The following is a 13,474-nucleotide window of genomic DNA, read 5'->3' on the forward strand; positions in this document are numbered from 1 at the left end:
CACAATTGGCAGTGCTTGGCTATGCAACTCTTCATGGTAAACTGAAATGCCTGATACCAATTGTGGACCCTTGAATAATCTAATCACTATCAAGCTGCACTGAAGCTAGTTACTAGTTATCAACAACCAGTTATCAGTCAGTGCCTTTAACAAATTACTTTGTACTTACTCCTGATACTATCAATGGGACAGGACTAATAAGTACATATCATCTCTCTTTTGCCAAAGTCTTTCTAATGTATACTTACACTGGTATGACATCACATATGTGGGAATTGATGTATACAGTCTTTTTGGTGCCAGCGTCCATGTTTTCTCCTGATATCGTCACCCTGGTTCCACCGGAGCGAGGCCCATAATCAGGGTTGATGTCAGTTACTTTCGGAAGCTGAAAATCACAGTACCATCAGTTTGTGACATCCTAATTCTCTGATAAACATCAGCTGGCTCAGTTTAACAAGTACTGCAAAAACACTCTATTATATTTTGAAATGCCTGAATATCACTTCAATCAGAAGGTTACACAAGCCTGACAATCTAGCAAAATGTTCCCAGTGAAATCCTCCCAGACTTGTCTTGCTTAGTGAATCCTGGCTATTATAAGTAACAGACAACTCAGCAGGGTCCAGATTAACAGGGACTCACTGTTCTGAACAGCTTGTCATTCCCACTTCACAAGTCTTACTTACCACATATCTGAAGATGCTTGCTGATGTTGATTCATATTCATTGGCAATTTTGACCTTGACCCTGTGCTGTTGTTCTACAACCACAGGACCTGTCTCACAAATAATCCTGGAAAGGAATACAAGGTACTTAGAATTTGGTACAACACACACAGAAATGCTTCACTGTGCACTAGTGTTGGGAATTGGTTAAACCTCATAATTGGTGATTGGTTCATTACAACCGATCAATCATCGAAAATAATTGGTTAGCGTCATTTATGAAATTTTCCTGTTTGCACAAAAACATAAAGAAAACAACATGTAGTTCTTTGGTTATTTTTTTCAAAATTGCACATCTTTAAAGGATGACTAGCATGTCAGGAACTCTTGGGGTCTTTAAGATAAATTCAATCATGACTTGGACTGAGCTTGTAGTGCTCATGAAACGTAACAGACAAAACCAACCTTGTGAAAAATATTGTTAATGCAAACAAGTGTTCCAGAATTGATTGTGTTCGATTATGAGAACACATGATCGATTGCTTGGTCGTTTAGTCACTGCGACCAATCTTCGATTATTTCAATTAATCGGACCACCACTACTGTGCACACATACACACTCCATGTATGCACATACACCAGGAATAAGGACATTGTTCTTACTGTCTGGGTGCCACATATTCCTTGATGACACAGTTCACCAACGGCCCGATGGTCACGTGCAGGTCATCTTTCTTCTTGCCCAAGTTTTCTCCCACAATGGTCAACAGGGTTCCACCTTCCAGAGGCCCAGACTGGGGGGATATCTACCACAAATCAAAACAGAAGTTACTCCCAAGTTGACACCCTCAAACATTCATGTCATAGTTCTCCCTTGTTTCCTTAATCTGAACAGGTGCACAAGCAGCATGTCACTATTGTGATGTCTCAGCTAAGACACCTCATGAACTGCCATGCTGCTACTGGGATGTTGGGGGTGTTTTGGAAGGAGATGCCATGAGCTCTGGGTCCTAGACAATCAGCAACAGAGGGCAACTTCATATTTATACCAACTTGCACCCAGAGCATGTTAATACTGTGTTGTTCAAAGAACACGACTTCAGATGGACCACAGACTGATGAGGAACTGGCTTGGAGAAGTGAGGTGAAATTGTGTTTAACGTCGTGCTTGAGAATATTTCGCTCATATGACGACGTGCATGCGTGTGTATGTGTATGTGCGGCTGCTTGTACTAGCCCAGGCTGAAGCTGGTTTTATAGTGCTAGCCCACTGAGATACCATGCCGCAGTGAAGTATGAATACCCCACTCAGACACATTATACTGACTCCAAGCCGACCAGTCCTTGTTGTAACCATTAATGCCGAGCACCAGGCAGGGACCAACAAGTACCATATTTTAACGTCTTTTGGTATGACGCAGTCGGGGATCGAACCCGGGAACTTCCGCTCTCCGGGCGGACGCTCTAACCACTACACCACGGAGGCGGTCCTTGGAGAAGTGACTCTGATGTCTACACAGACACTGATTGAATGACTGTTACTGTTCATGTCATGAAATTTTATAAAGTCATTCATAATACATAATGTTATGTTGAGCAGCACGTGCAACCTGTTTTTTTATCTGGTGCAACAGTTACTATATGAAGTTGCACTAGGTGCAAGTAGGGTTCAATTTCTTATATCGACCCTGTAAACCCTTAACATTAGAATTATGACAAGCTTACTGTTTCTATTTTGGGGTTGCGACAAGTTAACTGATGCCCTAGCCAGTCACTGTAGGGTCTGCTGCTACACTCCGGTTCAGTGGTGCAGTGTTCTTTGTCCTGACACCACCCACACTTGTACTTCTCATCCTGGGTCAGGCACGACCCACAAGACTCCGCCATCACGTGACACTTGTACATCGTCACTGAAACGGAAAAAAACATTGTACAGTCGCACAAAACTGACACTTGTACATTGTAACTGAAACAGTCAATACAGTGGTATAGTCACACATCATGAACAAATATTGTACCCCGGGTGTATGGTACGAACAGGACACAAGACTTCCTCAGTTCTGCCAATGTTGTATCCCTGTTTGGACTGACTGACTGACTGAGTTTGGTTTTACGCGCCGCTTTTAGCAATATTCCAGCAACATCACGGCTGGGGACACCAGAAATGGGCTTCACACATTGTACCCATGTGGTATCCATGTTTGGAATCAAACTGTAACTGCTCTAACTGCACTGCTTCCCCACTGCCCCCTTAAGTCAGGCTGTGCAGACATGACAATGATGAAGTAAAGTACCCTGGATGTTGGAAGGGTTGTCCAGAGCCTTGATGTTCTCCCACATGATGTTGAACGGCACGTTCTGGTAGCTCACATTCGGAAAGTAGTTGAACTGAAAGAGAAAAAGTTAACTATATTCCTACAACAAATTGTCATAGAACAGGCAATCTTCGTGTAGTTTGAGTTTAACTTCGGCACATATAGTACTATACTACTGGTAACTCATGTATAGTACATACACTTGTAGTACAACTGACAGCATGTTGTATCTTTGTCTTTACTTACTGATAACTCAGCATGTATAGTACAGATGACACTTGTATCTTTGTCTTACTACTGATAACTCAGCAGGTATAGTACAGATGACACTTGTATCTTTGTCTTACTACTGATAACTCAGCACATACAGTACAGATGACACTTGTATCTTTGTCTTACTACTGGTAACTCAGCACATATAGTACAGATGACACTTGTATCTTTGTCTTACTACTGGTAACTCAGCATGTATAGTACAGATGACACTTGTATCTTTGTCTTACTACTGGTAACTCAGCATGTATAGTACAGATGACACTTGTATCTTTGTCTTACTACTGATAACTCAGCATGTATAGTACAGATGACACTTGTATCTTTGTCTTACTACTGATAACTCAGCACATATAGTACAGATGACACTTGTATCTTTGTCTTACTACTGATAACTCAGCACATATAGTACAGACGACACTTGTATCTTTGTCTTACTACTGATAACTCAGCATGTATAGTACAGATGACACTTGTATCTTTGTCTTACTACTGATAACTCAGCATGTATAGTACAGATGACACTTGTATCTTTGTCTTACTACTGATAACTCAGCATGTATAGTACAGATGACACTTGTATCTTTGTCTTACTACTGATAACTCAGCATGTATAGTACAGATGACACTTGTATCTTTGTCTTACTACTGGTAACTCAGCACATATAGTACAGACGACACTTGTATCTTTGTCTTACTACTGATAACACAGCACTTATAGTACAGAATACTACAGATGACTTTCTGACATACCTGGAGAATTATATTTCTTGACACATTCTAAAAGATCAGGATCACACAAAAGCATTAATATTGAATTCTTACGTTCAGATTCTGACACTTGATAATAAATGTGTTATCACGGGAAGGTAGTACAGTTGCTGGAACAGTCATGCCGGACTTGAAGTTGAAGTTACACTTGAGGCCGGTTCCTCCAATCTGGTAAGCCTGTCAACAAAAAGACGTGTTTTAGCCCAAAGTGAGCAGTGCAATGGAACTTTTTATCGTGTTAGCCAAAACTCAGAAATAGGAATCATGTGACAACTGGAGAGACAGTTTGACTGTATCAGACAAACCTGTGGTTGATTGTATGAGCAAATAGTAGAACTTGTCCCTTATCAGTAACTTCTGAGGTCAAATTCCTTATTATTTCTCTACCACCAAGGCCATAGGTACTGAGCAAATAGTGGAACTTGTCCCTTATCAGTAACGTCTGACGTCAAATTCCTTATTATTTCTCTACCACCAAGGCCATAGGTACTGAGCAAATAGTGGAACTTGTCCCTTATCAGCAACCTCTGAGGTCAAATTCCTTATTATTTCTCTACCACCAAGGCCATAGGTACTGAGCAAATAGTGGAACTTGTCCCTTATCAGCAACCTCTGAGGTCAAATTCCTTATTATTTCTCTACCACCAAGGCCATAGGTACTGAGCAAATAGTGGAACTTGTCCCTTATCAGCAACCTCTGAGGTCAAATTCCTTATTAATTTCTACCACCAAGGCCATAGGTACTGAGCAAATAGTGGAACTTGTCCCTTATCAGTAACTTCTGAGCACCAAGGCCATAGGTACTGAGCAAATAGTGGAACTTGTCCCTTATCAGCAACCTCTGAGGTCAAATTCCTTATTATTTCTCTACCACCAAGGCCATAGGTACTGAGCAAATAGTGGAACTTGTCCCTTATCAGCAACCTCTGAGTTCAAATTCCTTATTATTTCTCTACCACCAAGGCCATAGGTACTGAGCAAATAGTGGAACTTGTGCCTTATCAGCAACCTCTGAGGTCAAATTCCTTATTAATTCCCTACCACCAAGGCCATAGGTACTGAGCAAATAGTGGAACTTGTCCCTTATCAGCAACCTCTGAGGTCAAATTCCTTATTAATTCCCTACCACCAAGGCCATAGGTACTGAGCACTTGTATTGTACTGATAATCAACAGTATTGTCCATTCTGATTATTGAGATCCAACTTTTGAACTGGAGTTATTTCGCATCTGCTTACCTCAAGATGCAGACCCCTGACCTCAATACCAGTGTCAGTATTGGCAGCAACAAGAATTTGAGGATCTCGTGGATCGCTGATCATCTCTATCCTTGGACATGTCTTTGGCCCAGGACGCCGAGTAGTTCCTCGGACCTGTTAGTACAAATGAAGGAAACGTGAGTCATGTCATTAAAGGTTACTCTTTTGATGTTAAAATTATATAACTAAATAACCCAGTTGTTTCTTTATATATCACTATACTTACAGCTTTGCCAGTAACTAGTGTTTCGTTACGACGACAGTCATCAGTTACAATGTTGCTGCAAATGTGGCCTTTGATACACCACGTACAGGGGAAGTCACTCTGGGTACAGCTGGTGCATCTGTGGACCGAGAACAACAGCTATAAAGAATCTGTCAAACAATCATCCTAACAAATACATGTACTGAAGTGACACTATATTTGACAGTAATCATCACCATCATCTTTACAACAACAAAACATCATCATCAAAAACATACACCCTAGTGACGCTCAAACTCATTCATCGGCTGCTATCCATCCTGAAATATAACTTTCCAATGACTAAAGGAACTCTACCACCACCATCATCAACATCATCATCATCATCATTACAAACATCCAGATTCAGATTCAAACTCATTCATCGGCTGCTATCCATCGTGAGATATATCTCTCCTTTGAGTGAAGGAACTCCATACAACATAATTCTCCTTTGATGGCAGCCCAAGAAGTTGACTCCATGACACAAAGGGAGTTGCAGCTACTAGTTATCCTCCAGGCAACACATGTTCTTCACATGTAGATCCTCATTGTGAATGCTTCACAATCTATGATCTTTTCTAGTTAATTAATTTTCTTTTGATTGTCAATAAATACCCCGAGATGAGAGATTTAACGAGTCTATTATAAGCACACAATGTATAATGGCCACCTCGTTAGCCTTGCTTCAGGACACAGTAACTTGGTCTGCTTTGGGCACCATGTGAGTAGCAATATAGTTTGTAATCTTAATGGCGTTTCCTTTCATTCCTGTCGATCATCTTAAGACATGTGATTAGATCACAAACATGGACGTAATAGGTTGTGCTTCAGTTCCGTATGTGTGTGTGTAATATATACCTAGCAACTAGCGCCAATTGTCCAAGTGACATTGGTTCAGTGTTCAATATCCCTGACTTGGTTTGGCTTGCTGTAGAGAGATTATCAGCCATTGAAGTCATTGATATCAAGGCTGATATTTGCTGTGATTTACAGATTATTGATAATTACTTCAGACATCTTTGGGCTACCTTTTTTATCTCTGAAACACTTGAATCTGTTCCTGCAGCATCAAATTCTTTGAGGACATATTAATAAGAAAACTGTTTGCAAGGCAATTTGTTTAAAATAATCAAAAGATTATGTCATAACTGATCATGCCCAACACACAGGCCACAAAATGATTCAATAGATCTTTGTAATTCTTACTTTTTACAACAATAATCAAGAACAGAATATTCTACAAAGTAGATACACTCTAGGTTACAAAACCCCAGAAATAGCTGACATTACTGTAATATGCATGCACCTAGACTTGTGTGACCTCACCTTCATTTCAATACAGTGTATGAAGGTCCAACCCACTTTGGCTACATCACCCATTATAATCAATCAATCAGTTAGTGATTAGATTTCACTTGCTTAGAGCTGAACTTTGGTATTTGTTTCTGATAAAAGTGTTTGGACTGACAGAGTCTCATTGTGAGGTTTTAATGCTGGAAGAATGAAACAGTCGGCTCATCAGCAGCGATCTGCCTCCTATCGATACCCTTATTTTAACAAGCAGATCCCAGTCAATAAGTCATCTTGCATGGTGTGAGATACGAGCCATACTACCCGCTTCCTGCTGGTCTTGGAATAAGGAATGGCCAATAATCTGGGTGTAAACGAGGAGGGAATGCTGTGACCACTCATTTATTCTAAGTAATCAACCTCTATCTGCAGTCACAGGAACGTACTGTACAGCACGAGTCACAAAGAGAATTGATTCAAACTCGTGATTCCGATCTGCTGTGAAAGTATTTACTCTAAGCGATTCACTTGTAGGTGAAATTAGCCAACAAGCCATCTAGATAGGATGTACAGACTTGTGGCCATCCACCAAGATTGATCAGAATTAACACGCAGAGGTTCCATGATCACCGGCTCCGGGTATGTCTCAGATGCTCCGCTATTACGTCTCAGTGCTCCGTTATCCCACAATTATGAGACTTGGGGCTCCACCTCATGGATTTTTTGTTTTCTGTAGTTAAATAATGATGACTCCAAGCTCTCGGCCTCTACTTCCAGGCCAGTGTCAATATTTCGCCCATGTCTGTACTGCTTCTTAGTGTCTAGAATTGTTGCATTCTTGATAAAATTTAAAACTCTACCATGCTTTTGCAATGCAAGACGAACAAGACCAGAACCTCGGTGCTGACTGGTGAATCGGGTTTGACCCAAAACAATCACTGCCAGTATGACAGAGTTTAAACAGATAAGACCTTGTTGTGTGTTATTGATGGGTCAGAACACAGAGAATAAACAGATAAGATCTTGTTGTGTCTTATTGATGGGTCAGAACACAGAGAATAAACAGATAAGACCTTGTTTTGTCTTATTGATGGGTCACAACAAGGGACCTGACAAGTCCGCAAACACAACATACACGTGATCAAATCATTACGCATCCACCTTCAGATGAAAGGTAATTAAAGCAACAGTCTGTATTCTTGATTCAGGTCTGAGTCAAGCTGGTTTTGTGTTTTAAACACGGGCATAAAGGATGAAGTTTTAAGTGGATTTGGCAAGTTGAGCGATTTGAATGTGGGTTAGGGCAAGACCCAAAGCTACATGATCCAGCATTATGTGAACAGAAACCTGTAGAAAACAGTCTGGGGTGGTTTAGACAGGATCTGGCTTGGCCAGTGGGGACAGACAACAGGTTTAGGGAGAGATTTGAGGAGTGGCGGCCCCTTTGAGAGGAGATTAGTGTGGAGTAAGACGTGTGAATCATACCAGTGTGACTGACAAGGGCCAGGAGAAGGAACACATGGGTCAGGCAGCTAGGGTCAAGTCACCTGTCTTGACACCTCGTCTCTTCCTAGCATCCCCCATCAGCTTCTCTGGACTCAGCTCATACACAGTCATATCTATACCACACATATATTCATCTCCCCCCCTCCTCCTCTCAAAGGACCTCTTAAATTACATTTCAAATCAAATTTCAATGAATCTGCTTTCAAGAGCAGACTGAACTGAATTCAGGCCTGTTCCGTCTGAAACAGACCACCATGCACAGAAACACTTGAGTGTTGTTTGGTGATCGAAAAATACCCTCGTTAATCATCAGAATGGGAATTGTGGAAAAATGTTGTACTTTGAAATTCACCAAAACTTGCTCATATCTAAGCAGACATTTAAAATGATATAAATGTATTTTGCGGGGAGATTAATCTGCTATGTGCACTGGCTTGTCAGACGGCAGTGTTCAGCAATACAGCAACAGAGAGGGAGATACACCACACTGACCAAAATTACATTACAACCATTTCCTCCACTCCTTTAATCACAAGCATGAGACGTGATATATTGACTCCATTGCTTCAGTTTCATGCTTAGTTAACTTTTAATAAGAAAGATGGTACGCGCTATTAGTCGTATTATACATCAGTAACAGATGAAACGAAGCCCAAAGTTGCTGGAAAGGCAATTCCTAGCATGCAGTATTTTATGATCATTTAGACAACTTTACTTCATATAAAATGTGACAGGCCTTCTCTCGTTAAATTATCTACTGGGATATCATCATTGTTTTCGAGCATCCTGCTGATCATTCTGAATTGCATAGATACGGCGATGGCCCTTTATTCCCGCCAGGATTTGACGGAAGTAAGCAGCATGGCTAAATAATTGAAGATGACAGAAATAAAGATAATATAGATAGAAAAGGAAGGACGTAGCATTCACAGAATGATTAATAACGTCAGGGGGCTAATTGAAAAAGTTCCTCTGCTGTTTGGATGTGTCTGGAAGAGACAGGAAAACATGATATTTACATGACAACTAGTAATACCCTTGGGCTCTGGTTATGAAATAATATCAGCAGTCCTCTGTAGCAGAGAGAAAGACACTCTCCCCTTCGTGTTTGTTTCGACATTAGATAATATGTTTAATTCCCTAAAGATGTACACCCCGCACTGTGATCTGAAGAAATTAAAACAAAACACGAAAATTCAGAATTGGTTAAAAAGCTATTGTAGTGTAAGTGTTGAGACTGATGGCTTTTCTCGGCACTTCAATCATGAAGCGAGGAAGAATTTACTTTCAATGAAAAAATTCAATTTTGTAATGGTAAACATAGCAGAAACTATCAACTGAATTATTCAGAGTTAATTTGTTTTTAATGTATTTTTTGTCACAGACCACTCTAGAATTTTACATGAAACAGTTACAATACAATTTTCAGCGGAAGTTATCATTGTTTCATGAAAAAGTGATTTCAAGCTAATGACATCTGAAATAGATTAGTTTTTTTCATCAAAAATTATGGCCCTAGTTTCCTGGTTTGTAGGGAAAAACGTGTCTCCCTTGCTATTATGGGGCCAGTGGTATGTTGTGGAGAGGTGTCAAGAAACAGAAGCTGGGACTGAAAGCATTCTTTGTGCATCTTGACGGCATTTGTAGTGGATTAGCAAGAATGCTAACAAACTCATTAGACGAGCTTCCTCGATGTGGCTTTGATCAAGCTGGCAAGTTTGCACTACTGCCATTTCTAAGACCATCAATTCACACACTGGTGGCAAAAAACAGAAGGGACTTTGCAAAAAGAAGCAGCAAATTGCCAGTCGTGAATCTAACATTTGACAGTGGGAGTTACGTACTCCACAACATGGGGGCCTTGCCACAAAGAATTTCATTCGCAGGTTGATGTCAACAGAGACGCTTCACTGATTTGGCGAGGATCAGTTAATGTAACAAAAACGTGTTTCCTTATATATACAAGCTGCTTGAGGTGATGAAAGTCGCATCCCCCTGAAGTAATATTGAAGAGTACTCACTATTTGTTTTCCTTGAGTTTTTTTATACAAGACTGCAGTTTTGGCCCTTTTTTCATAATTACAAAAATATTCCAGAGGGATAAATCAGAGAAATGTGAAATTTTCTTCCTCCTCGCGGCAAGGATCAGTTTGGGTGGCTAAATCAGGACCTGATGGCAAAAATCGTGATTTAAAATTACGACCAAAATGCAACTGAGCATCACGACAACATCACCAGGGGCAACACAATATCCACAAGGTGATCAGAACAGCTCACTTGTAAAACTTTATAATCCTAAAAAGTTGTTTTTTTGATGACCATCCTCTAAAAATATTGGGTGTAAAATTTGTGTATTGAAGATCAAAGCCGTATTTTTTCTGCGATAATAACCCAGAGATGTGAAGTAGTAATCAAATTAATCTGTTTAAAAACAGACTATTGCCTGACAATGCCAGCACATGAACACCGGGCAATGTATTGTCTGTAGACACTGATGTTTCAAGCTTCACATATTCCTCTTTCCCCTACTTTGTTGTTCCTAAGCATAATCATTAACTCTTTGACAACCCATCAAACTTAATCAGTGGGGATCTCTCTTCCATTCCTGTCATCGACGGTTCAGTTAACAACCTTACGCTGACGACTAACAATCTTATCCCTACGACAAGAACGCCTCTTTCACACTTTCATTAATATAGTGATAGTAACGTCATTGAGGAGAGCTGTCTCTTAGACAAAAAACTCATTTATAATAAGAAGGGAAAGATAAAAGATGCACATCAAAGCAAGACGATGCAGTGTTTATTCAAATGACATTATTTTATAATAGAATGCCTTATCCTTCCTTTTAACTAAAGAATTAGTCAAAATTCCTATTTCTCATATTTCATCCATTGCATAATGGTTGTAATTACGGTAACTTTGTATAGTAGTTCCAGGACATCTAAACATATTGACAAAGTAAATGTTATAATCACAACAATTATTGCCAATAACAAGCTTTAGATGTGTAAATGCCATATTATATCTAATGCAACAAGACAAAAACGGGCTGCTTTTTCAGCAACGCTTTAGAGCCATTAGGGCAGACAAATCCCTGGCTGTTGAGAAGCAAGAATTATTTCCTTGCCGTAACAGTGGGATTCCTCATCCATGCGATATTTCTAAAATGTCAGTATTGGCAGTTTATGCTATTCCCTCAACACATTAACATAATTACGACAAAAAAAAGGAAAAGAAGTTCATCTCATTGCCAAGAGACATTTGAAAATGTTTGAAATCATTCTCAAATTTAAGGAATGATGAAGCGTTAAAGATAACAGACAAATGACACAAATCCTTTGATAAGGCAAAAATTGATATATCTCTCACTTGTTCATTTGAGTGAATTTGACATTCAATGTTAACACTGAGATCAATGTCATCTTGACATTGTAATTGTATGAAGTATGTTCATTGCCCCTTAATTATGGGTATGGCTGGGTGGGGTGGAGTGGTAGGTGAGGTAAGGAAGGGTGGGAGGAACAGAGGGGTGAGGTCAGGTAGTTGATAAGCGTGGGACCAGGTGCGGTTCTGTATGTGGGGGGATAGGTGGGGACTGAATGGAGTTAGGTGCGGTACAGTGTGGCTGGGGTGAAGTGGGATAGGTGAGGTGGAGGTGAGGTGGGGGTGAAGTGGGTGAGATGTAGTGGGATGGGTAGGTGAGGTGAGATGAAGTGGGGTGAGGTGAGGTGTGAAGTGAGGTAGGTGAGGTGAGATGAGGTGAGGTGAGATGAAGTGGGGGTGAGGTGAGGTGAAGTGGGGAGAGGTGAAGTGGGTGAGAGTGAGGTGAAGTGGGGTAGGTGGGGAGATGGTGAGGTGAGTGTGAAGTGGGGTAGGTGAGGTGAGATGAAGTGGGGTGGGGTGAGATGAGGTGAAGTGGGGTGAGGTGAGGGGTGAAGTGGGGTAGGTGAGGTGAGATGAAGTGGGGATGAAGTGGGTGAGATGTAGTGGGGTGGGTTGAGATGAGATGAAGTGGGGTGGGTTGAGATGAGATGAAGTGGGGTGAGGTGAAGTGGGCTGAGGTGAGGTGAGGTGAGGTGATGTGTGAAGTGGGGTAGGTGAGGTGAGATGAAGTGAGGTGGGGTGAGGTGCAGTGTTTAATATAGGTTTAATGTAGGGTGGGTGGAAAGGAAAAGTGTGGCTGGTGTGGAGTATGTATACATTTCAACAAGCCAGCATGTGGTGCAGACCCACAAAGTGACCTGTTGTGAAGACCCTCAACTGCAATCACTGCCTTGACAAATGGCCCACTTCAGGTATGGGCAAATAGTTCTAGTTATGATTATTTCAACAGTCGCTTCTGAACTGGCTAAAACCAATGATTTGTTCATCAATGTATTTAACAGACAGACATTCTTCAAGTTATTTTCATGAAAGCATACAACTTGAACTTCTTCAAGAGGCAGTAAAAGAAAAGAAACTTCCATAAAGACAAGCCATATCTTCCATTACCATGACAACTGTCATGTTGTACCGTATTAATACTAACAGACTTTGATAAGCAATGATTGATCTAGGTTCCTTCCGTGGATCACAAACACTGAGGTTCCGTCTGTCACATGAAGGTTTGTCATCCACAATAAAACTTACAACACTGCTAAGTGTTTATGATATGCGACATAATGTAACGGATATTCGCCAGTAACGCCACAAAGGCTGATACAGCCTTCTCCAGATTGACTTGTATCACAGGACATGATGTAATTTCACACATTATGATCCCCGATTCCCACCGATAACGGTACAACAAAGGAACCGTCTACCGTTTCCCACAGCAAGAGTGGCTGATATTGATTCCTGCAAGTCTGAGAATGGCTGCGCCTGACAATACCATTTACATTGCTTGGCAAATGTCTATGTAACTTTATCACAAAGCTAGTTTAATAAATTCAATTTCAGGCACGGGCGATTTACCATTTGTGGAATTGTGCACTGCCATTCTGGTTTTGGTGCTTTGGTCTGTCTGTGATCAAAGATCTTCTCTGTGTCTAACCTTCTGTTCTATACATGACTAAGATGATCAAATAAGACAGATATCTCGAACACACAAATCAAACATAATCAGCCAAAAGGCATAAGGCAGATATTGAGGCTGATGGTTTTG

General features: G+C 40.7%; 1 protein-coding gene across 1 annotated transcript in view; it reads right to left on the reverse strand.

Moving 5' to 3' along the window:
- Positions 1-13,474, reverse strand: part of LOC124285040 (plexin-A2-like) — a 206,542-nt gene that overhangs the window by 29,414 nt on the left and 163,654 nt on the right. The window contains 8 exon segments of the mRNA XM_046721178.1: positions 249-388; positions 690-795; positions 1,332-1,474; positions 2,394-2,578; positions 2,963-3,056; positions 4,082-4,204; positions 5,265-5,399; positions 5,512-5,629. Coding sequence (XP_046577134.1) covers positions 249-388; positions 690-795; positions 1,332-1,474; positions 2,394-2,578; positions 2,963-3,056; positions 4,082-4,204; positions 5,265-5,399; positions 5,512-5,629 — 1,044 coding nt within the window.

This window comes from Haliotis rubra, unplaced genomic scaffold (genome assembly GCF_003918875.1).
Source record: "Haliotis rubra isolate DU_JTF1 unplaced genomic scaffold, ASM391887v1 Scf350, whole genome shotgun sequence".
Lineage (NCBI taxonomy): Eukaryota > Metazoa > Mollusca > Gastropoda > Lepetellida > Haliotidae > Haliotis > Haliotis rubra.